The sequence below is a fragment of the Hesperophylax consimilis genome, chromosome 4 (genome assembly GCF_061612785.1).
Source record: "Hesperophylax consimilis isolate HC1 chromosome 4, BYU_Hcon_1.0, whole genome shotgun sequence".
NCBI lineage: Eukaryota > Metazoa > Arthropoda > Insecta > Trichoptera > Limnephilidae > Hesperophylax > Hesperophylax consimilis.
Window position 1 is genome coordinate 27360716 of NC_142839.1, and position 26825 is coordinate 27387540.

At 35.2% G+C, this 26825-nt stretch overlaps 1 protein-coding gene and 1 long non-coding RNA gene across 3 annotated transcripts in view; one reads left to right on the forward strand and one right to left on the reverse strand.

Moving 5' to 3' along the window:
• The first annotated feature begins 12086 nt into the window (after positions 1-12086).
• LOC149424490 (uncharacterized) lies at positions 12087-13042 on the forward strand. Its single transcript, XR_016302119.1, has 3 exons — positions 12087-12365; positions 12698-12825; positions 12943-13042. It is a non-coding gene; the product is annotated as an uncharacterized LOC149424490 (long non-coding RNA).
• Positions 13043-19627: 6585 nt separating this feature from the next.
• LOC149424491 (uncharacterized) overlaps positions 19628-26825 on the reverse strand; it is a 59986-nt gene continuing 52788 nt past the window's right edge. For both annotated transcript variants that reach the window (XM_089651619.1, XM_089651618.1), the window contains 4 exons: positions 26553-26777; positions 23805-24103; positions 22431-23666; positions 19628-21721 (listed from right to left, as the gene is read on the reverse strand). In XM_089651619.1, coding sequence (XP_089507745.1) covers positions 21325-21721; positions 22431-23666; positions 23805-24103; positions 26553-26777 — 2157 coding nt within the window. In that variant the 3' untranslated portion in view covers positions 19628-21324. The remainder of the gene's footprint in view (positions 21722-22430; positions 23667-23804; positions 24104-26552; positions 26778-26825) is intronic.

Consider the following 26825-nt stretch of genomic DNA (forward strand, 5'->3'; position numbering starts at 1 on the left):
GTACAACGGAACACCTATGGTGCATCTCTTTCTATTACATGAGAGATGGTCGATTTAGATGAGAGAGGTGTATAGGCCAAAGGTTTATTTGGGTTTGTCAAATATATGTACGTATTTGTTATTATTATTATATGAAATGGATTTCTAAAGATACATATTCGTATAGTGCTTTATAATAATATGTTGTTTATTGCATAACTTAGATGTTTTTATTATTATACATGTCACATAGCATGTGATACACTTCAGGCCGCCGGCCGCTCAGAAAAGTCTCACAGTGAACTGGGCTGTAAACCGTTATTTTACTTTTGGTCTTTACTTTTCTGCGCGGTGGTCCTGAATTCGCGCGGGGAACGTCAACAAGTAGCGACGGCGATACCGTACAAGTACCGTATCGGGCGTGAAAAGCAAATATTCTAACTTAAAATATTAATTTAACTATGAAATCTTAATCAATTTTCTTTTTTTTTTAATAACATCAATTATAATAGACGGTTAACATTGGTAAAAAAATTACTGGAATTCCTTGTTGAAGAATTAAATTTTTTTCCATACATAATGCTTAAGCGACGTGGTTTTCACAGTTCTAATGACGTCACACTACACCCCGCCTGTTACCGCTCGGATTCCGCTCGTTTTGGCGGGCTTAATAAAATTTAAACTTTGAGAATTAATTTAACTATGAAAACAAACTTTAAAAAAAAAAAAAAAAATACCAGTATTTAAGTTTGAATGCGAACATTGATAAAAAAAAATAAAAAAAATGGACTCAACTTCCTTATTTCAAACCAAGCTTCGGCTTTTTTGTCGCGGTTTTTATAATTTACATCACTTATCGTATAATTAACTCCTTTCCCTAACCAATTCAATTAACTTTTCCGTGTTTGTAACCTCAGACATCGCGGCGTTCTGGCGTTCTCTGCCTCGGCGGGAAAAGAACTCTTAGAACGCGACGTTCCGTTTTGACCGCCGCGCATGCCGCGGTCTGACTGCCCGCTGTGTGCGTTGTTGTTATAGTATCAGTACATTCTCGCGGAACGCGGAACTCTGAACTCCTGACCGCTCTCTGTGTGCTCCCGCTCTTTTAATGTAAAATTATTTCGTCTGTTTTTCTAAAGGAGCATTATAAAATGGCCGACCTTCAAAATAATGTCCAATAATGAACGGGTGGGAATACTATGTTAAAAATTGTTTTTGGTTTAGAAGATACATGGTCTTTTACAGATAAGTACAAATTTGTCACGATTGCGGTGTTTGTTTTTACGAAATACCTGTTTTAATTTTTTGCACATTTTATACGCACATTCTACAATTCAGGGTAGCGGATTAGTGACAGTACTGAAGTTGCCTTCTACTACAAATTGAAATACTTCGTACAAATTGCTTGTTTTCATGTTTATGAAAATGTACAACCATTTCTTCATTTCACAACCACAAGACAGTTGTCAAAATAGTTTTTTAAATTTTATATTATTAATTTTAGACCCGTAAAGGCTTTTACATATGTATAAGTGGTATAATTTTGACATGACGCATAATTTAGAACAAATAGAAGAAATAATAAAAATAAGATTACAATTAAGAAAAAATACCTACATACATCAAAATAAAAATACATGAATCAAAAATTTTATAATTATATAGAGTGATCAGATAAGTTAACAAAGAGACAACCAACGGTTCAAGAATATGGTTGGAATAGGCTTTTAATATGATCCATAAATTTCACCAAGTCAACATAAACATTTCAATATCTCCTAAGTATTGATTTCCCATAGCTAGTTGCGCTTCTGCACACGGGTGGAATATCGTGTCTTCTTCTTGTGGGTATGTTTAAGTTTATAAGTAGCAGGAGTTCGGAACAGTTTAATTAAGAGTTTAGTACAGTGGTTCTTAACCTGGGTTCGATCGAACCCCAGGGGTTCGGTGAGTCAGTCTCGGGGGTTCGGTGGAGGTCAAGACCCCCGACTTATATGATTCGTGGTGACATGCCCCGCTTGTCCATCATTGGCTAAAGGTGATCACGCAGCGGTAGAGCTTGCGATTACCGGTCAAGATGGCCGCCCGAAAATGACCATAGTCATTATATACGGACCATAGACATTTACTCCTAATTTTTCAAATTAGGAGGGGTTCGGTGAATGTGCATATGTAACTGGTGGGGTTCGGTACCCCCAAAAAGGTTAAGAACCACTGGTTTAGTACATATTTTAAATATGAAAGTTAAATCATTTGTTTTGTGTCTGGCTTCTAATGTATGAATTCAATAGGAAAGGATTCTTTGAAATTAATTTTTCAGATTAATTCAAAATTAATATCTAAACACACGGTCATGAGAGAATGTAAAATGGAGATTAATGTTTGAAAAACATATGGAATCACTGGAAAATAATTGTTATCCGTTGGATCTAAACATTAAATTGTTTGACCTGTGGTTTGCGCAAGTAGCTGTCTGGTGTGTGTAAGCTAATCTATTGCTATTGCCTGCCACTAATGTCGCAGTATGAATTTATACTTGGTTGTTGTGTTCAAAATATTTATACTAAACACAACAACCAAGTATTATTGCTTATTGACTATGCCAGTTACTATGCAAGTTATGGCGCATAAAATCAATCAGTTTAGTACAAATAAATAGGTGACGACAGAGATTTGAAAAAAAAACTCAAAATTATTTATTTCAAATAATAATAAATAAATTTCAATCCTCGGCGGTCAGAAACATTATAAGGATTGCACAGATTCTAAGGACGGGTTGTTTCAGAGAATTTGAACAATTCTTCAAATTTAAAAGGTAATTTTCAAGTTATGTGAAAGATTTTTCAAGTTTTGTTATTATTTCAGTTCTGTCAAGCAATTAGCCTACAATGAAATAATAACAGAACTAGAATAGTACTTTCACAGAACCCGAAAATTAATGCTGAAATTTGATGAATTGTTCAAATTCTGTGAAATAACCCACCCTAAATAATGTAATATTTTGCACTTACAGCGAGCACCCTTGAGGGGACTTTTCACAAAAATGGCGGTATATATATAACATCATATTATTATTATTATTACTTTTTATTTGAATAAACCCTCATGAATTTGAAATACATTGGTTAATAAAAATGCTTCATTTAACAGGCCGTATCTCTGAACCAATCATAATTTAGAATGAAAAGTCCTGTTCCAACCAATCAATGAAATCCATCAGTACAAAATGAAACAAACACTAAGGACGGGTTGTTTCGGAGAATTTGAACAATTCATCAAATTTCAACATTCATTTTCGGGTTCTGTGAAAGACTTATTCAAGTTCTGTTTTTATATCATTGTAGGCTAGTTGCTTGACAAAACTGAAATAAAAACAGAACTTGAAAAAATCTTTCACAGAACTTGAAAATGAACGTTGAAATTTGATGAATTGTTCAGATTCTTCGAAACAACCCGTCCTTACTTTTAAACCACTTTATTTTGAGTTATATTCGTCGACCGGTTTCGATTGGACTCATCTTCTTCAGGACAATAAAATATAATACTAAATTATAATACAGAGTAAGGTATAAGGTAAACATAAAAGAAAGAGAAAGTATGTAGTAGAGGGAGAGAACATCAATTAATTTTGAGATGAATTGTTTGTTTGCGCCTGTGCATATGGTATATATAATATTGGATTGAATCACTGATACATTATTGTGTGTTGTATGCCTTTCTTGAAAGAATTGTGTTTTTAAATGGACAAAACTATTTATTCATACTTTGTATGTATAATCCATCTTCATATTTTAAAGCAAAACTTGCAAAAAGTGTTTCTTCCTAAAATGATTAAAAATAATAATAATTTTTATTCCAGAATGTGGGGAGGGTAATGCAATCCTCCACATTACATATAGATATGCATATTGATTGTATAATAGATATGTAAATATATAGAATTAAAATTATTTTTTGAAATACAAGTAAGTCTGAAAATTCGTAAAATAAACAGAAATTATGTGAATAAAACAATTTTTAAGAAATACAAGAGAAGAACAAGAGAAATACACGAAGAATACAAGAGAAATTTAAGAAATAAACAATAATAACTTGAATTCAATTAACTTTAAGAGATGAAAGAAAATAACAAAAAAAAATAAGCAATTAACACTAGAAAGACCGAAGCGGTCATTTTGACCGTTTCACGATGTAATATGACGATATTTTGCTTAAAATTTATGGTAATGATCTGATTTTTTTTTAATTTTCATAATTCATGATTTAACGACCATGGTGAAAAAAACAGGCACGTACCTTATTTATTTATCGAAATATAATGATTTATACCTACAAAGACCGCCGCGGTCAATGTGACCGTTAGGGCCATTTTAAGCTGGGATTGTTTAGGATCTTCTTTATTCAAGTTTAAAATATACCCATTCCACCTTACACATGTTACTACTAATTGACCTTTCTCTTTCTTTCGGTATCATTCTTACTCGATCTGCACTGTGGTTGTCAGTTGTTAGTATTCTACCGCATGTTGGTCTGTGCGTATGTATTTCAAGTCACGGAAAATTTCGTTTTATTTTGGTAGATTGTGTTCTAATTATTTTGGTTAAAGTTTTATTGAAACTTTGGAACGTAATATCATATTGATATGAGTACTCGTAGAAATCTTACCGAGTCGGATATAGTGGAAGAACTAGCAAGATCAGTCAGATGAAGAATGTCGTGCCAGTAAAATTGATGACACCGTTTTTGTTTTGGAGCCTAATATTTTTTCATCGGACATGAAGATCATGAAGATCTTCAGATGACATCGACATCTTTTCCTAGAAATCCGATTTCAAATCGTCATGGTCGAGGGGTTAGAATAAGAGGCATCGAGAGGCATCAGGAGGACGTTTTTTCTGCAAGAGTAACAGACCTTCCGGAAATTGGAGATATTCAAGTTGCAGTTGACGGTACAGAATGGACGTGTACATCACATACTCAGAGTACTTTCAGCCAGCAAGGATGACGTAATTGACAAAATGTACTCAGGGAAGTTGCAGGCCCAACACCTTATGCGAAGCGATATGTTGAAAACAATAAAGTTCTAAAAGACTTATTATGGTCGACATTATGGGGACTCCTCATATTCAAAGAAACTATAAGTAATAATAGATTAAAAAAATTATTAAATATTTGCGTTTTGATTTGCGAACTACGAGATCTTGATAAATTTGCACTAGCATCGGCAATTTGGAACAAGTTCATTGAAAACTGTAATCTGTGTTACGTTCCTGGTGAAAATTTGACGGGCGATGAAAAGCTATTTCCTAGCAAAACTCGTCCGTTTACTCAGTATATAGCAAATAAGCCTGACAAATTTGGAAAAAATATTGGCTTGTGGTGGCCGTAGATACTAAATACCTTTGTAATGGATTTCCATATTTAGGTAAAACTGAAGAAAGTTCAAATGGGTCACTACCAGAATATGTAATAATGAAACTATTACAACCGTATCTTAAGAAAAGACGAAACAGAGAAATTACGAGCTGAGCAAACAAGTATTGTCGAAACGATGAGAAGGGCCAAATACCAGCAGTTTGCAAAACCATTTGTACTCCACGTTATGAATCATTTATTTTGAAGGCTAACAATGGTATTACACTAACTGTTCATCACGGAAAACCGTAGAAAAATATAATGATATTGAGTACAGTATATCCGGATGTTCAATTTGGCGACAGAACAAAGAAAATTCCCAAACGATTGAATTTTACAATTCTACAAAATATGGTGTCGATATATTCGACCAAATAGCTCGTAAATATTCCGTAAGAGCTGGAAGTAGAAGGTGGCCTGTGCACGTTTTCAACAACATACTTTATCTAGCCGCTATAAATGCATGGATAATTTATAAAAAGATAACAAAAAAAAAACATATCTCGTCACAATTTTAATCTACAGCTTGTTGGAGAACTACGGTCAGCATATACAAATACCAGCTTTGGTCAGTATATCAGAAAGGGAATCCGAAAATAAAAATTCTAAAAGACGAGAGTGCCAAATTAATAAAAGATGTAAGCAAAATAAAACAACTGACACATTTGATAATTGTAAGAAATCTGTTTGCGGAAAGTGCCTAGGATATTATTAAAAAAAAACAGTTTGTACTAAATGGGAACCTAATCGATTAAAGTAAATCATTTCAATACATAATTATTGTTTTATTTATTTAATATTAAGCCAAATATGACACAATTACAAAAATAATAAACTCGCATGTTATCAGCGGTCAAAATGACCGATGTGGTCTTTATAGGTATGGAGCAGTACCCGGTCTTTCTAGTGTTAAGAATAATTATGTAGGGCGTGGTCTTGAGTGAGCTTGGGCCCAGCTCGCTCAGGAGTGGTGCTTGGTGCTGCCAGGCTGCGGTCACCACTGTGTTGGCAGAGGCCATTAGCCGCATCCTGGCTCCAGTGACCCGGTGTTTAGTTATAAAATATTAAATTAATTCCATCTACAAATGCGTAGATTATAACGTATGTTCCGTTTACACTTAGGAAGTTCCAACTTAAAGTTTTTGTGCTTAAGAATTTTGGTTTTTTCCACCCCTTGAAGATTGAATTTGAAAAATCGCTCAATTTACTCCACCTGTAAGGTGTTCTTGTTTATGAAGTCTTCTTTTCCCAATCCCTTTGAAATTTTCTTAACTCTTTGAGTGCCCCAGTGCCTATCCGCCATAAAAAAATTGTACCCGTTGAATGCCGCCGTAACCGACAGGCACATTCAAAACACACTTTGAATGCATTGCATCTGCATTATAATAAATGTTTATAGCTTACTAAAATAAATCTTATTCGATTGACAACAAAATAATTTTTTTTTTTTTTAAAGTTTTAATCCAGCAGGACTGGGAGGATAGTGCAATCCCAGTCTGTCATATTACATGAAATAAAACAGGGAAACAATAAAATAAAGTAAAAAAAAATATATCAAAATGGAAATAAGATAAAACAAAGAGAAAAAAAATATATATTACTAAATATAAAATTAAAATATAAATCAAAAATAAAATAGTCATATAAATAGGTAATACAATGATTGAGAGTTTTTGCTTTTCATTTCGTAAAGAGCAGCCATTTAAAAATAATAACAAAGTTTTAGCTGCGACATTCTTCAGTGTGCCCGCCTCATGTGCAGTTTTTCAATTCAATTTTCAATTCAATTTGTTTATTCCTTTAAAAACATTACAAAATTACATTTTATTTCGTTTTTAAGTACATTTATAAAATGGTATTACATAATAGTTAGCGGTGTATAAACTATACTAGCATCAATAGAGCTTGCCTTTTAAAGGCAGCTTCACCGATGCTAAATATGTCGATATCCGAATTAATTCTGTTCAACAGCAAGACTGCTCTCCCCACCGGCATGACCTGCAGGCAAGTTGGTCCTGCAGGCCGGGAGATAAAACAGTCTATGCTGTCGGTGACGGAGATAACCATCAGGAACATAGAGACTAATACTCTCCATGATAGTCGGATTTTCAAACCATCCACGAATCAGTTTGAAGAAGTGTGATACAATATGCACATCTCTTCTGACCCGTAGATGGTTCATACCGAGCATGCCCAAGAGAAAGTCAGTAGGATAGAGCCACGGGTAGTAGCCATACTCCCTCAGGTAGAGGAATCTCAGAAATTTCTTCTGCACTCTCTCCAACATAAGGGAATACTTCACCTGATGTGGGCTCCAAACCACCGACCCAATCTCAAGCCCACTCCTAACTAACGCAATGTATAGCACTTGGAGAACCCGGGTGTCTCTAAAATTCATTGCAGTACGTAGGACGAAGCCCAGCATTTTCAGTGAAGCACTACACGTCATTTCGATATGAGCATGAAATGTCAGCCTACTATCAAACATGATGCCAAGATCTTTCATAGTGGAGACACGTTTTAAACTTCGGGCATTCATGGTATACCGGTAAAACCAAGTATGACGTGCCCGTGTGAAAGAAAGAATGAAACATTGAATTCGATCCGATTCCGTTTACTCCAGTCAACAATTCTATTAATGTCCGATTGGAGTCGAATGCAGTCTTCTAAAGTTTTAATTTCCAAGAATAGTTTTAGGTCATCAGCAAAAAGAAGTGACCTGGAATGCAGAATATTTTCTGTAATATCGTTAATAAAAATCAGAAAGAGGAGCGGTCCTAAATTAGAGCCCTGTGGAACGCCTGACAGCACAAGGAATAATTTTGACAAGAATATTCCATGAGATACAAATTGCTTTCTTCCAGTAAAATAGCTTGCAAAGAATATGAGAAACCGTAAAGAAAAACCTATAGTTGACAATTTATTTAATAATATGTCATGGTTTACGGTATCAAATGCCTTCGAGAAATCATTATATGAGCAATCTACTTGGTAGCCCTTATCTAAAGATTTGGAAATATAATCTGTGAGTACCAGTAGGTTAGTATCTGTTGATCGAAGTTTTCTAAACCCATGCTGTTCCGATATTAAGAAAGGCTCTACTTGAAACAGCACATGTTTATGAATTATCGATTCGAATAACTTAGCCGGGGCGGAAAGTATTGCCACTGGCCTGAAATTTTCGACAGATGTCTTTGATCCACTTTTGAAAATGGGACAAATTTTTGAGACTTTCCAGGAATCAGGAAATATACCAGTATCTAAAGATAGGTTGAATATAAAACTTAGTGGCATTTTTAAAAATTCAACACATCCTTTTAAAAAAAATACTGGAAGAAAGTCTGGCCCAAGTGAATGTGTATGTTTCATGTTATTAATTGAAGATTTAACATCTGATTCGTCTATATGACTTATATCAATGTTTTGGGCTCCCTTCACATTCATCTTGGAAGCAGAAATGGGCAGAGGCGGATTTGCAGTCTTGGCCGCCCTAGGCCCTAAGGCCCCAGACCATGTAGCCGCCCCTTTCTCAGTACCCATCATATTGACCAGGAGTATCCAAACTTTTCAGTAAGTTCCTAGGGTCAAAACCGTTTTAATTTTCCTGCCATTATCATTCATGGTTCATGGGGTGAGATTTGTCCAGGTCTTGGCGGCGGATACGTCTGCCCACCTGCTGCGTGGCGGGCCGGATCGAGAGAGACTGGGTGAGGGAGGCCTTTTGACCTTTCCAGCCGGACTATCTTGACCCATCGCCTTGCACCGCAGTTGGAGGGATGTATTCATACGTATGTCACTCCTGGACACACTAATCCCCAGATTCCTACCCACCCCTCATACATTTTCCTTTTCAGAACTTCTTATCTTGTCACGATTGGCCGCCCCTAATATCTGGCCGCCCTAGGCCCGGGCCTACATAGGCCTAAGGGCAAATCCGCCTCTGGAAATGGGATTTAGTAATGGAGGCTCATTACTGTACACTGATTGGAAATGAGTTGCAAATGCATTGGCTACATCCGCTCCTCTAACTTCCCGATCACCATGCATCATGATGTCTGTTATACCACCATCCTTGCGCAGTGATTTTACGTAGTCCCAAAATGCCTTGGGATCATGCTTGATATCACTCTCTATTGAGTCGACATACGTTCGGAATGCTATATGAACATTTCTTCTAACAACTGCTCTGAGATTACTGAACATTTCATACTCATTTTGGTCACCAGTAGCTTTCCATTTTTTATGGTGAGCAACAGTTTTTGTAGTTTGTTGTGTGTACTCTTTATTTTTTATTGTGAAAAGCACTTATTTAGCTTCATGGAAAACGTAATGAACCTTTCGTATTTAAGAATATTTTCGTATTTCTTTAAAATATAATTTAGTAACATGAGAGAGAAAAAAAACATTTCTCTGAATATAAGTAGCTATTCTGGGGAAACTACCTACGGCAGATCATACACTACTTTTATAAACATATAAACACACTGTCTGGTAAGACAGTACAATTTAAAAAAATATTATTTTGCAAAAAACAAGACAGGTATTACGAAAATAGGATGTGAATAGGAATAGGAAAATAGGATGAAAATATGGCACACGGCGAGCCATACGAAAATTTAGCATCTTCACGATATGGAGGTATTAGGTCGCAAGTTCTCGGCATTCCAAAGGTTAAGAGAGTTTCAGTTTAGTATTTTTGGATTTTAGAATGAAACTGCAAAGGTTAGCACAATTTCAATGTTTATTTTATCTAAAAAAGTTATATGCAATTAAGTTATTTAAAAATGAAAATTATGAAATATCAGGTACAAGGCTTACATAATTTAAATTAAAAATCTTATCTAAGTAGGTTATACAATGAAAAATGCAAAAGGCACGCGTTATTAATATTTATGTTAATAGTACATTTATTAATATTCATTTCAATATTTGCAAAGCCATTTTTGTAAGTTCCGTCAAACATAATTATTTATTATTTTTATTATTATAGCGACTATTAAAACATTGTACATTCAAAATATTATAGGGAATATATGTATAGTAAATTGCATTTCTTAGTCCTCCTCACAAGGGAGACCTGTGCTGAGACAGACTAAAGTTATTCATTTCTGTCATATTAGTTTTCTATATTGTTTTTAATGAATTTTCCATTAATCTCTAATAATGATCTACATCCATGCATCAAGACTGGCAGCCCCTAATTGAAATAAAAAAAAATAAAAAAAACTATGTCAATATATTTTTGCATGCTGTGGAAATCGAGCCCACAACCACCCAACTACAAATGCATAGCCCAGTATGCTAGAGAGGTAGCCTAGTACTTATACGTAATTTTTGCCATGCCTCATAGCGAAAAAGTTTAATATTTATTATAAAGTTATACAAACATTGTAATGACAATCATTCTTATACATATAATTATTTTATAAAGTTTGTTTTTTTAGCTAGTAGCTAATTACAACTTCTGGCAAATTATCCCTCCTTGCCTTATCTTGACAATGCAAAAATTTAGTTAAATTATACTAGCACAAGACTGTGAAACAATATCACTGCTTAAATGGAATTTATTTATTTCTTTTGATACATAATTTATTTACAGATAAGAGAGAATTTTGACTGTGCATCTAGGGAAGACAGTCAAATTGACAAGCTCAAGTAGAATACTATGTTATGCATGTGTTACAATGTTATAATAATAAATATTTTATTTACAGATATGAGAGAACTTTGACTGTCCAACTAGAAAGGATTCCCGTTTTAGGACAGTAAAATTGACAAGCTTAGTTCATATTATTAAGACGACACAATACCCTAAAATAAAGTTGGAATCTTAACGATGTAAGTGAAGACGGCACACCCGCTTATTGGACGGACCTATAGCCGAATTTTCCCTAGCAAATACTCTAAAATAAAATGGGAACCTTAATGACGTAAGTGAAGAACCCGTGTACACAAATATTCGGACCTACAGTCGAATTTGCCCCAGCAGGCCTAAAAACTTGATCTTTCCACAGGGTTAATTTTAATTAATTCTGATAAACGTATTACTAAAATCTAAGATGTTTCTTATTGAATACCTCGATAATTTACCAATATATCGTCTAGAAAAATAAAATTTGGTGCTTACCTCTAATTTTATAGTTTTATACTGTTTTATGTAAAATATTTTAATGGTAAGGTACTGCTTTTATTAATCTTAAATATAAATAACTTTCATCTGTGGATATCGGTCTGAAAAAAAAAAAGATATTATAGTTACAAATTAGTCAGAATTAATTAAAATGTGAGCCTCGAGTCTTGTGTCGCCGTAAGTCCAAATTTTCAATATAAATACATAAAAGCCAATGTTCGCATGTGTGTGCCTAACATACTCGACCGAATTTGCTGAAAATTTCTTTGTTCTTATTAGTGCCAGGAGTGTTTAGAGAGCGGTTTGAATGGTAGAAGAAGCCGGGGACTCCCGAGGAAGAGAAGAAATTTAGCAGTAGTTAAGCGTTGCCGGTTAAAAATAAATTTAGAAAGTGTAATACAGTATTCTTTCAGTAATCCGACAACTACTATAATCTGTCATTATTTTTACCAGTTGAAAGAACTAAATCAAGCTCTATAATTCGCCGGTATTCCTATGTCAAATTTAGTAGTCCCCCGTGTGTCTAGATTCGAGTGCCAAGCTTTAAAGCCAACTGGGGGCTTACTCGGTAAATTTCGATTTCACAAACGAAAACGTTTCTGTTTGGCCAAATTTATCACATCGGACTTAAAACAGTACTCTGTAACGACATGGATAAAGTTTGGTTTATTTTAGCGTCGTCGGCGTCGGATACGTTTGCATCTCACATAACTCTATACAGAAATGCCAAAATTGTCTATTGGCATATTTATTAGCGCGCTGAATTTTGACGTTTCCGCTGAATTTATATCACCTATTGACAACAATTGATTCATTTATCACTCAATAAGGAAAAATGACCGTAAGTTGTATTATTATTTATAATTTTCATGTTTATTCTGTATTTTTTTACGTTGGTAAATGTATTTCGTAAGGTATCGTAACCTTTCCAAGAAGTAAAGGACTTTATAAACTCAAATTCGCTTTGAATGAACGGTGTTTTATACGTACAAATGACATTTATTTGTAGATTTCTTTTCACCTAATGACGCTACTCATTATGTTATTATATTATATTCACTAGGTAGTGTGTATTTTTGCCTTTGTCAGTTTTTTATTAGTCACCTCATTTGCGTGATGTTCATTTACTATTTTACATTGTTAGTTATGTAATACATGATAATTCTCCTACAGACTATTGCAACGAGTGTGCAGCTGGAGTTGTTGGTGGCGTGGCTCACAGAGAGGCCTGCCATGTCTTCCGGTAGATTCCAGGGCTTGGATCAGAAGAAAGGCCTCGCACAACGTTTCTAAACGACAATGTAAGTACTTACACTGAAATATCTTGGGGTGTATAGGAATTATGCTATGAAAAAGAGTAAGAATCGTATGTAACAAATATATTTATAAAAAAATAACATAAATATTTTCACTTTCAGTCAAACATAGAATGGACGAATTCCTTCAGATCGAGCGGGAGAAGGTACAGATCAAGCGGGAGAGGCTACTGGTTGAGCAGGAGAAGATTGAACATCTCAAACAAATGAAAGAGATGATGGCTCTGATACTCTCAGAGGTGATCAAACGGAAGTGTAAGATATGATTTATTGTATATTAGACATTATAATGGCAATATACTGGTACATATATTAATATTGTCATTTAAAAAACAGATTAGACAAAAATTACAACATTCTGAGTCAGATTTCTCAATAATACACCTTATAATCTATTGTAGCAGTAATTAAACATAGTAGCAAAAGCAGGTACGGGATTTTTAAAGCAAGATAGCGCCATCTTCTATAACGTCTTGTGCTTCATTATACCCCAGTAATGGCAGTGAAGATAGTGAATGCATGCGCTGTTTTTCACAATATTGCCATTAAAGCTCAAATGCCAGAACCAGAGGATGTTATTATTGAAGATGATTTTAGAGAGCTGGTCAGAGATATTTAACTGTGGCGATTGAGAGTCTCAACAAGCTCACATTGAGTTAGCCGACCTTGCCTGAGGTTATTGTCGTGTCCATCGTTAATATCAAACACTTCTCTACAATCATTTTCAATAATAACATCCTCTGGTTCTGGCATTTGAGCTTCAATGGCAATATTGTGAAGAACAGCGCATGCATTCACTATCTTCACTGCCATTACTGGGGTATAATGAAGCACACGATGTTTTAGAAGACAGCGCCATCTTGCTTTTAAAATCCCAAAACAGCGTTCTATACAATTTCTAACCCTGCATTGCAATTTCGTGTAATGCTCTTCTGGTGATGCCGGTACCGCATTTAAGATTGGGGTCATCATGTATGGCCTAAGCGGAAATGCTGAATCTCCTGAAATATTATAATATTTGATATACATATTTGAACAAATACATTAAAAATAGCCCACTTTATTAAAAACATGAATGAAATTTACCTAAAAGCCAGAAAGCTTCTTGATTATTTGCTTCTTCCAAGTGTGGTTTTATTGCCATCATTTCACATACGTGTGCATCATATGATGCACCCCCATACCTTGCACATATAGCTATTATTTTTAGGTTTGAGTCGCATATCTACAGGTGAAAAATAGCATGATATATTTTATATGATGGGTGTATCAGCTAGTTTGTCCATATTTAAAAAAAAATTATATTTATTTACCATGAGAGCATTCATCGAATGGAAACCTTTTCGGTTGAAATATGCCTCTTCGTGGACTTTGGGTTTTATTATTGCTATATGGGTTCCGTCTATGCATCCAATTATACCCGGAAATTGATATTTCTCATAAAACCTGAAACATATATAGAGTTTTATGATTAAAATCGATATAGATACTGAACTATCAATACAGTTTTTATAATTTAGTTGTTTTTATGGTTTCAGGACAACAAGCTGAGTGCTGTGCTTGCAGCACTACTATGTATTGGAGACGCGACAATGCGGCGCCTTATTGAAATATGACTAATTAACAGCCGATTCTGGCACATGTACCATCACTTTTTACCATTTAGTACCCATTGTAGCAAAGGTACTTTTATAACTCTTACTTATTTCCTATCAACCATTTCTAGTTGTACCAACTTATCGCTATAAGTTTTATGATCTACTTTTTTGATCTCGCATCTGAAAAAGTATGTTTCTGATTTTGTTTTATGTATTTAATAAATCAAAACCAAATTTTTTTCTGAAGTCATAAGATTTGTACTTAAATACTTCCCTACTTCATTGTAAACCATAAATTTAGTGTAACATTTTGTTTTATTTCAAATGACAAATTACACAATTTTTCCAAAGTAACGTCACTATTCATATTGAGTTATATTAAATGTTCAATATACCGTAGATGATATGAATAGAGTGTAGATACGTTACTGAGACAAACGTGCTTTGACTAAGTGGCAATACTTTAGAGGGCCGTTCACATAACTATTTCATTTGTACACACATTCTTTGAATGGCTTTACTTTTCGTAAGCGGTGCAACATTTCAGTAGGATTAGTATCAATATAATGATTCGTTTAGTTAGATTAGTATGTAATAATATACACATGTACTTACTGTATCATGCATTTGTTATTGCTACTACTTGTTTATCTAAATATGTTTTTACCATTTCTCATTTACTGTACGTGTTCTAAATGCATAATCTTTTCTGTAATACATTGGTAACTGTATGGAGGCTGTAAAAAGATGAATATCTGTTGTTTTCTTATAAATCTACAAATATAAAATATTACACCACATATGTAATTTAGTTGTTTTTTGTATTTCTTATTGTTCCTTCCTTCAACCTCGATACAGACAACATGTTATAAAATTCATATTACTTTAATCGCTAAGACGGACCGTTCTTTGCTTAAATTTCAAAAACAAACTGTTTCATCATGAAATTCAAGTGAAAGAAAGATAGAGCATGTGCTAAATGGGTTAGAACGAAAAGGTACCAAGTCAGTGGCGATATTGGTTTCCATTCAAATCTACATGGATGGCATTTTTACAGTTCTTCTATTCTATGACGATAATGATATATTATTTATTTAAATTGGCCTTAGACTACGCTTGTATACCAATATAATATCCATGTTGATGCATTCATTCCTCATTGGTGGAGACGTTATAGTCTGTCATCTGAATATGCCACAATCCTCGGGTAAACAAGATAAGTAACAATAAAATACAATAGATCAAAACAAACCCTTGTTTGACGGAATTCCTTTCTTGTTGTGTTCCTGGGAATTTGATGTGCCGGTGCATTATTCTGTTTAATGCCGACACAATCTCGTTCAAGTGTCGGCTCACTGATTGTTGCGACAGGCTTGAGTGAAAATCAATCCCCACAATTTTTTGGTATGACCCTGTCGCAAGAAATAAGAGTGTCGTTAGAACCTTAAAAATAAATAATGTATTAGTACGGCAAATACACGGCAATAGAAGATAAGATAGGCAGAAAGAAACAATACAAACTGTATAAATGAAAGAGTACCTAGGTACAGGTAATGGACTAAAGAGAATTATTTTTAATTTCTAATTGTAATTTCCACCGGAAAGTGCTGTTGGGGATTTGCAGATATTGTAAGAAAAAATGATTAATTAAATAATGTTGTATTCACCTTAAGTTCCAAGGGCACTCCGGTTCTTATTTTAGTCAACATCAAAATTTTCCTTATAAAACTATCCCTTTGCAGCGTTGGACGTTTGCGAAAGTTTCCTTCCAATCTAAATTACGCACAAATTACTTAAATAACCCAAATTAAGAACCTAATAATCTAATTTGTTTACGTAAATAATTTTTTCTTGTAGTAATTGTTGAAACGAAGTGTAATTTCCATAATCTGTGCCTAAAAGTGCATCGGTTAGGTATATATTTATCAATTCGGTTGAGGTATTGTTTAATTCGAAATAAAACAAATTACTTGCCTTTTAAAACTAGTAAATTCGATTTTATTAACTTCGAAAAATATGTCATTGGGCGATATAAAGCTCTAAACGGTCCCAAACCAGAGGTAGTTCGACCTATTTTGATAAACCCGACAATCAAGCCTTTGGAGCTATAATGTTTCTAGCTTTCGGAGGTAGAGAGTACCAAAGTTAACAAGAACTGTCAAAATACAAGGAGCGGCGGCAGACGTCGATCTAAAGCGAAACGTTGAGCTGTCACTTTGAGTTGTCGATTAAATTCGGGTTTACGACTTGCTAAAGAGTACCAAAATCAGTGAAAACGGGTTTGTCAGTCGTAAACCCGCGGAACGGACGCTTGTGAGAGATACAGAGTCAGCCCCCTGGTTGGTTTATCTTACTACTCAAGTCACCGTGGTTAATTATTGTTGTTTTAGGATATGTCGGTTAGTTTATTGTTTGAATAAGTTTACAAAAGTCTTCTCGCAAGCGCAAACATGACACCTTAATCTCTGGTGTGCCAAGGAATCGCAGCATGCCAGCATGTTCCTAGCATACTAAAATATACATATTTTATTCTCTTTGCAAGGAAATAATGTAGGTATATTAATATTATTCTAGCTTGTCGTTCCGTCCCTACTTGGGCTTTTACAATTTATTAGGTATATTACATGCATGATAAAAATAAGGACATAATATAAAATATAGAATATACATATCAGTAATAAAAATTAACACAGTGCTGTAACAAAGTATCAAGGACTGTTAACCCTCTTCTTGGCAGGGATAGAATCAATGGCACACACTTTTATAATTGTCATAATGAAATGTCATAATTCCGATTTTCAAAAGTCATAGTATTGTATTTATTTACAGGAAAGTCTCATATTACTTATTTTTTTTGTGTAGAACGCTTATTTAGCTGGTAATTATAATAAAACTAAAGAGTTTGTTTGTATGTCTTCATTACATATCGTCGCATTAATTCGTAGACTGCGTAGCTCCAAATTTTTCGAAAATACGTTTTTAATGCCATCTGGTGTTAAAATTAGTCCCGCATCGACTAGTAAAACTCGCAAATTTAAAAAAAAATTAACCTTTTAGATAAACACAAATTAGGAAACTGCGTAACACCATGGTGCCATTTTTACTCGCAAATACTTCGAAACTCCTTAATTCAGTATTGGCCGGTGAGCGGTGGACGCTTGTTGTGTTTTTGACTGAGGAAATTTATTTACGGTGTAATAGTTTTACCGTGAAATTAACTGAGATGTTGATTAATCAATTTTGAACATTTTATAACCTTAATTTTAATTGTGAAGTCACGAATAGTGTTTGTATCTGTAGTCTAAACTGACGTCTTCTGCACCGTGTGACGCTCTGCCTTAGCTCTCTTGTTTTATGTGCCTCTGCGGTTGCGTTCACCGCTTTTACAGTGGTACCTGCTTATCACCACACGCCCTCCTGATGTCATCATCACTGCACAAATTGATTTAACTAACCCGGAGCCCTTCGCGTCCTAATAGGTCGTTGTTCTGTGATTATCTCTTCTTCAAGGTCACCATCTCTTTGCAAGTGGATCTCCTCCTGATCCATATCCGGATCCGGTTCTTCACTGTCCTCTTCAAACAAACCCAAAATATGGACGGTGGAACGTGCGGCAATTCCATCTCGTCTCTCCTCAGACACAGTCCGTTCTCTGTCAGGCATCTTCCGCGGGTCAAGCGCATGTCTTGGTATGCCATCTACTTCGATGTTGTTGACTGAAGTAAGTCCTGTCACCCTTCCATGCACGATGTGCATCTCCCATCTACTGGCTTAACCGCAAGAAGATCGCCCACTTAGAACTCAGTCAATACTTCCTCTTCTATATTCACTTGCGCGGAAGGGTGTCTCCACGAGTAAGTGTGAACTATACTAGACAGCGCAACACCTTGATCATCGTGACTTTTTGCAGCCAAAGATTGTACCGAAACACTGCCTGCAGGGGATCGCTTCCACTTCTGGCTGCAGTTCTCTTTATTGTTTGATGATGTCGTTCAACTATACCGTTTCCAGCTGGTCGGTATGCCGCGTGAAATCTTTGACGAACATTCCATCTCTTACACTTATCTGTAACACTGTAGGAACAAAATGCAGTACCATTGTCCATGAGAACTACTTTGGGCGGGCCTCTTTCCCGAAACACTTCTTCCAAATGTCTGATAATCGAAGCTGCATTATCTGACTCGATTTCCCGCCACACGGCAAATCTACTTGGACCGCAATCGATAAATGTGAGTAAACATTTCCTACCGAAATGAGTAACATCAACTGCCAAGCGACTCCAGGTTGTCACAACATTAAGATTACCCGCTTCATGGGATGATGGCGGAGGGTCAATTGTCCTGCATTGTACGCAGGAACGCACGCATCTATCGACGTCCTTTCTTCTCGCCTCGGGATCGACCAACCGGGCAAGATGAAGCGTTCACTTTACTCCAAAGTGATTCTGAGCATGAAGAGTTTCTACGCTTAAAGCACATGTTTGCTCACCAGTTCCACTTTCAAGTCTCTCCCACCTATCTTCACACTCTGAGGAGTCTCTTTCACAACGTTTCCTGTCATGGCTACTCTTTGCCCGGGTCTTGCAAACCCTAGTAAGTACATCAGTTTTATTTCTACCGGACTCTACAAGGGTGATCGACAATGTCAGATCAAATTCTTCTACAATCTCCTTCATCAACCCCAAGCGACACTTAACGAGCATCTCTGACACGACTACTCCCGGTCAGTGTAGATCTCACCCAGCACAAAACCTTTATACGAAATAACCGTTATAATTTTTTTTCATTTTTTGTGCTTATTTCCTTTTTTAGACAGTACCATACTATATTGTACATTTGTTACACTGGTATAACATGGTATAATACATATTGAATGCTGTAATATAATATTTATATTATGTTGCTAAATTTGGTTTGAGTGTGGAGTTGTGTACATGTACCTACACAAAAGATATACATATTTCAAAATATATGTGTAAACTCAAATCCCGTTAAAAACGTTATTCATTTTTTTTAAATTGTTGATATTGTCATGGCCCTAGAATTCATTCATCATGAGTAGGTACACATAGTGACATCTTGCCATTGTTGATACTGAATTAATAAAATTAATTAATTAATTAATTAAATTAAAATTACTGAATAAATACTGAATTCATTCTTCAGGAGTACACATAGTGACATCTTGCCATTGTTGATATTGTCATGGCCCTAGAATTCATTCTTCATGAGTACACATAGTGACATCTTGCCATTGTTGATACTGTCATGGCCCTAGAATTCATTATTCATGAGTACACATAGTGACATCTTGCCATTGTTGATATTGTCATGGCCCAAGAATTCATTCTTCATGAGTACACATAGTGTGACATATTGCCATTGGGTTTATTTTAAATTATTGTTGAAAATCGCTTAAACGGACTCTGATATTCCAGGAATTTGTTGATACAGCTGTGTAGATATTATTATAAAAGGTGAAAAATAATATAGTAAAGCTCTAAATCAATTGCCTCTAGAATGTGTTTTTATCAAAATAAACATTCCAAACAAAACATATGGAAATATTTTAATAAGTCGATAAGGCTGACTGCGCAGTCGACAATGTTTCGACTGATTTCCACAGCTGAGATATTTGGCTGCCTAGTGCTCTTCGCTTGAAACAAATTTGAAGATCATGTTCAAGATCTGGCTGCCCGCTTTGCGGTTAGTATTAAAAATATAGTTTGTTAGTTTTAAAAATGTAGCTCGTGTATATATATATATATAATATTATCAATGACCATGCAATAAACATTTTCTTAGTAGTAATTTCTTTAATGTAAAGAGATCCCCCATCGGTATATACTACCACTAACATAAATATTATGTACCATCTTGTCATGGTATTAACATTTGCAATATTATAAACCCATTGACCAAACCAATTTGCCAAGGTATAATATATATATATACAGTGGTGGTTCTTCCCTTAGGTCAATTGGTGTTTGACCCTCAAAATTATAAGACAACAATAATAATAAATTCCGTGCATCAAAAAAATTGGTCTATTCTTAATTTATTTGAAATGTACCGCAAAATGAAACAAAACGATAGGTGGTGAGTGACGAGCAGTGAAATCTGTTGTCTTCAATAGAAGCTTTCATTCACAAGTCCTCACGATTCGCTGGGTCAATTTAAAGAATGTCCCCTTTTGCATCTTCTGTCCCTATGCGCTCCATAGTATAAACGAGATAGCACTATGTCTTTAGTCCAAGTAAAAATTTGGTACCGAAGAAAGCTTAGGCGCTTAGGTCATGACTGTTCATTTACACGCTTGTTGTGTGTGGAACATTGGTTGTTTTTCAATTGCTTTGCACCCAGTATCTTTGGATAATGCGGACGGGCGTTTCAAACTCTTATTTTATTTACTTTAATTTTGTGCACAACTACGTTAAAACGTAATCTCTTGAACATAGTTTGCCGCAAGCACTGGATTGTGTAGTTATTTCCAATTTGCTATATTAACTTAATATGTATTTAGAGTCGCGGACTTGACAAATTGATATAGATAATGATAATTCACATTATCGAATAAAGATTAGTCACACATTTTTTTCAAATGACCTACCACGCCTGGATACCTAGAGCCACCTCTGTATATATATGTAAGTAATAATATATAATAATAATAATATATAAATTAATAATCTGCCTAATGTAAAAGGCAAGGAACACAGCATTATTTTATCAGTCCAAATATTTTTGTACTCCTGGTAAGACCACTTGCACACATTGAATTGTCTACATACTAAATGGTAGATACTTATCAAATGGCAAATTAATTTCGAAAATAAAGAACACAGGCATAGCAGCAACTTACTACAAATAATGGAATGAAATGTGTTTCACACGAAAGGCATCTCTTCCTCGTCGGTGATGCGTTCCACAATAAATTCATTTTTAAAATTAGGTTTCCTATTATTACTCAACGTGTTCTTGTTAGCATTAATTTCTCCTGTTATGTAGTTAGGATTATCAAAGCGGAGTGAATTGATCAATGTCGAATCGTTTTCTTTGTTAGCTTCAAAGTCATCTGGCAGTGGAGTGATGGGTAGGTGGTGCTTGTTGAAGATTTCTGGTAAAATATCCAACTCCCGAGGATAGTCCAACTGGACCGATGAAATGGGCACATCGAGGCAAGGGGCGAGCAGTCTCGGACTGTTGGCCAAAAAGTCTGCAATTTCTGAAGCGTGCGGCCGAGTCTTATATTCTTGATTCCAACAGGATTTCATAAGGCCCTCTCTGAAAGCAAATGATTTAAAACTATTATTATCTTTTGAATACTTTAAGCTTAGTACATTCGTTTTTACTTGTTGTGATGTTCACATATATGTTTTTATTCAACGTGATTGGCTTGACGTTCAGTGTACACCGAACAGTTTGAGCCTCAGCGTATCGGCAACGCAGAAGCGGCAGTGGCTTTGTTTAGCAAGTGTCGCATTGTTTGCTCGAAAGAAATGATACTGGATGAAGGTGTCGTTGAAAGGCAGATTACAGCCACGTAATGCTTATTTCTGTGTTATATCCTGCCGATTTTCAAAGTTATTTTAAGAATGCCAGAAAAGGTGAACACCAAAATTTTGCGAATGGTTACCCCGTTAATTAGAAAAAATGACACCCATATGAGGCAATCAATTTTGTTGCAGTATCTAGCAACTGGAAGAACTTGCACAGACCTTCAATATACAGCAATAATTTCAAAACAACCCTAATGGCTTCTAACTACTAACTTACTCAACGTAACATCCACTCTAGAGTCAGGCTGGATGTCTCCAAGCGAGTAAGAACGAAAGATATTAGGATTTTCTAATCATTTCAAGCTGGCTCAAAGCGAGTTATGTGTTTTGCCGTCCACACGGTAATACTTACTCGATATCGAGTAAAAGCGTTGAGTAAGAACGAGTGTGCGTACAGAGCGTTAGAAACCAAATAAGGATGCATTTGTACTTACAGCTGAGGTTTAACTCCTTGTGGTATGGTTAATGTACGACCATTTTTAACATTTTCTAAAACTTCAGTATTACTTAATCCCTGAAAAGGAAAACTTCCAAATGTTATAATTTCATATAACAGAACTCCGTACGACCACACGTCTGATGCGGGAGTGAATATTCCTAATCCGAGGCTCTCTGGGGCCATCCATCTCACAGGAAGCATTCCCTTCCTACTAAAACGGTAATAATCGTTTTCAAAAATAAGTCTGGTCATTCCAAAATCACCAAGTTTAACGACCCTTGATGAATTGATAAGACAATTGCGACACGCAATATCTCTATGTACATACTTCAGCTCAGCCAAGTAACTCAGCGCTCGGGCTATATCTATGGCCATGCTGGTGAGCTTTTTGTTGGAGACTTCATCTGATTCATCAGCATACTTCCCGTTCACTAAATGCCTTCTGGCAAGTAAGTATGTTTTCAAATCTCCGTAGAGCATAAATTCCATGATGGTGTAAACAGGTTCACTTTTTGTACAAACTCCCAACAGTTTGACAATATTTTTATGCTCAAATCTTTTCATAGATTCTGCTTCAGAGAGGAAATCCAACTTTTCTTCGGTATTTGAGCCTACTTTGAGGGTTTTGACAGCAACAGGTACCCATCCCTTCCCTTCCACCAACAGGGCTTCCCCTCCATATACTGTCCCAAATGCTCCCTCTCCTAACTTTCTATTGATAACCACACACTCTCGAGAGGTTTCCCATTTGTCCAAGTTAGTCATGTTCATCATGGTGTATTTATCAATTCCCATGGATTTCATGTACGCTTCCGTGAGACGTATTTTCTGTTCGTATCTTCTTCGGATCATGATGACGGCAATAACTAGCACCACGCCCAGTAAGCTGAACCCAATGACATTGATGAGAATCATAGTATCTCCACAGGATATATTTAAAAAGTTAGCCAGTGGACCAAATATGCAGTCGTCCGGAGGTGAGGTGCCATCTTCTGGTATAATTCCATCAGCCGTGAGCCAGGATATGGCAGAAATATTTAATTTAAGTCTGCCTCCAACAACATCTGGTTGAGTGGTGGAAATGTTAGGAAAAAATTCACCAATCATATTCCGTTCCCCATTCAACCATTGCACAATGTTTATTACCGAAAATCGAGATGGACCACCATAAAATTTTATTTGTCCTGACACTCCAGAGTAGTCTGATTCACCGATTACTTTTACTAGTTGCCTGCAAAAGAAGAAAAAGTCAGTCAGAAATATAAAATTAAAGATCAAGGTTTTATTTAAAAGAACATATCATTCTTATAGAACTATTTGATGGAAGCATTCATTTTAGTGAAATGGGCGATGGTCGTATAATACTTACGAAGTTGTGGCTTGAGAGTGGATATCAGAGAAAGCCTCGGGGTAGTTTTTGAGTATCTTGTCTGCAGCCAGAGCGTAAGTCCACACCGCATCATAAGCATATCCCGCGTAACCTGACGTGAAGTCGTTTTTGTTGAGGGCTGTGTACGGGTTGAACTCCCGGGCTGTAGGGGTTCGCGACCAGTTCGAGACTCTCTCCTCGTACTTCCTCCTCCAGTCCCTCACGGTGATGTTCTCTTGCATGATGACGTCGTTTGGAGCAAAGTAGGCGTGGTTCAGTGCAAAATGTCCATTAATTGCCTAAATTTTTTTTAAATATTGTTAATTTTTACGAACTAAGATTTTTGCTACTAATAATATATGCCCCATCAATAACATTGTTAATTATTTTAGATGGAGACGAGAGTATATTTAGAAATTTCCAAATTACTTGTATGAAAAAGGATGAGGTTTATAAGTATTTAGGATACCCACAATCAAATAGATTAGACCATACTAGTATGAAAAGGGATGAGGTTTATAAGTATTTAGGATACCCACAATCAAATAGATTAGACCATACTAGTATTAAAAATGATATTAGGATTAAATTTCAAACTAGGATCAGGAAACTTTTAAAATGCAATCTATCTGCTAAAAATTTAGTAAAAGCAATAAATACTTGGGCAATACCTCTATTAACGTACTCATTTGGCATAATTAAATGGTGTAATACAGATTTAGATAACTTAGAAAGATTAATTAGAACTACTCGAACAAAGTTTAATTGCCATCATCCAAATTCAGCTAAAGAACGAATTAATTTACCTAGAAATTTAGGAGGTAGAGGTATAGTCAAAATAACTTCTTTGAAACATAATCAGGTAGAAATGCTAAGAACTTTTTTTTCCATAGGAAAGCTCATAGCTCAGAAACGCACAAAATAATTTGCAAGGCAGATAAAATTTTACACGCAAAACACTTCAACTATCTCAACCAAACGTATGTTGACAAATTTTCGTCAAACAAATGGTTGAGTATTGGAGAGTTGAGCCCAGAAATATAAGGATTTATGCTTGCCATTCAGGATAGAGTCATTAATACTAAAAATTATAGGAAGCATATAATCAAAGATACAAATCAAATTGATGATTTGTGTAGAAAATGTTTGGCTTTTCCGGAAACTGCAGAACATATTATATCGGGATGTTCTATATTAGCACCGTCCGAGTATACATTTAGGCACAATCAAGTTTTAAAAATAATTCACCTAAGTTTGGTAATTAAACATAACTTGATTGACTGCCGTAATATAATACCATATTATGAATTCGAACCAAATTCATTTTTAGAAAACGAATTTTATAAAATATATTATGATAAAACTATACTAACAGACCGAACGGTTAATCATAATAGACCCGATATAGTTTTACATGACAAAATTAAAAAAAATAATAATCGCTATTCCAAATTCCTGTAATATTTAAAAATCTGATAATGAAAAAATAAGAAAATACACAGATTTAGGAAATGAGATAAAAAGAATTTCGCATTCTCAGACTATAAAAATATTACCATTCGTTATTTCGGCTACTGGCATTAATGCCTAGCTCTCTCATTAAAAATTTAGGCGTATTAGATCTATCAAAAAATGTATATATAAAGATGCAAAAGTCGGTCATTTTGAATACATGTAGGATAACGAAAGATTTTTTAAATATTTATGTTGAGGGATCAGTAGGATTTATAGGCCCTGTTAGGAGTTCTACCGAGCCGAACCCTCTGATATGAAAATATAGGAGTCGTTGAATTATTTTCCCATTTGATCTCTGGTGAGTTGATGTGTTGTTCTTGTATTGTTTTGTATTTATTTTGCTTATATAATGCACTTGCATAATGTTGATTGACTAGATGATCATTTGTGGAAAAGTGTGTATAAGAGTTTAGTTTTTCATATGGGGAAGATTTAACCCGGACATAAAATCGGAAGTTGAAAAAATTAGTACTACTAAATGACTATAGTATGTAGGGATTTTAAAAAATTGATAGAATTGACATAGTAATGTAGGTGATGTTGTACAGAGTAAAAAGTATTAAGAATAATCACTACGACATTAACCATTGTCTCTGTATTCAGTTACATAAACTTTTTGAAACCGTTTCTCTTATTGAGCGTTTGCGCTCTGTTATTAGCATGAACGTAGGTCCTATTTTGAACGGGACTGTCCCAATGTCCCATTTTTAACCATCTCTACATACTGCCAGAAAATACTTGAATCTCAGGTTCCATGACTAAACAGAACAGCGACAAAATAGAACATTTAAAAAGTGATATAAAGGCTAGGCAATTTTTTTAAAATTTAGGTATAAAAAGAATATTTATGCCTAAAAATCACTTTTCAAAACTAATAAGAACAGATAAGCAAATAGGTACAATGCAAATCAAAAAAGAGATTTTTGTTTGTGTAATGGTTTACTCAAAGATATTATAATATCTTTGGCTTTACCGAATGGATAAAAAACAGTTTTTGTTAGGAACCTGAAGAATGGAACACAAAAAAAAACATTGAATTGCGACTTTATTTAAACGGAATTAGTAAACGTCGCTACGTAGGTACCCAGTATCTTTGGACATTTGCGGGGTAAATGGGGACTGTTGGCGGGGGTTCCAAACCATTTCGGATTTTTTTTTAAACTCTGGATATTATCGGTATGCACAAATTCTTTTTTGATTTGCCTGTGCCTACATGTGTGGAAATAATCTTACCGTTGTCATCATTTCAGTTGTGCAGTTGACATTTTCCTTGAAGTACTTGTTGAAGTGAGTGATATTATACCACCCTGTTGACAGCCATGGGGGAAGAAACCAAACATAGCCTTGTTTGCTAGTCATCTCTTGTTTGTAAGCTTGACACATTACCATGCGCGCTACCTCGTCATACACGTCGGCGATTATGATGCGTGCTCGTTTATCTTTCAGATCTTGCAGATACTGAAATATTAACGAAACATTTGGTCAGTTTATTTTAAAATTAGGGAT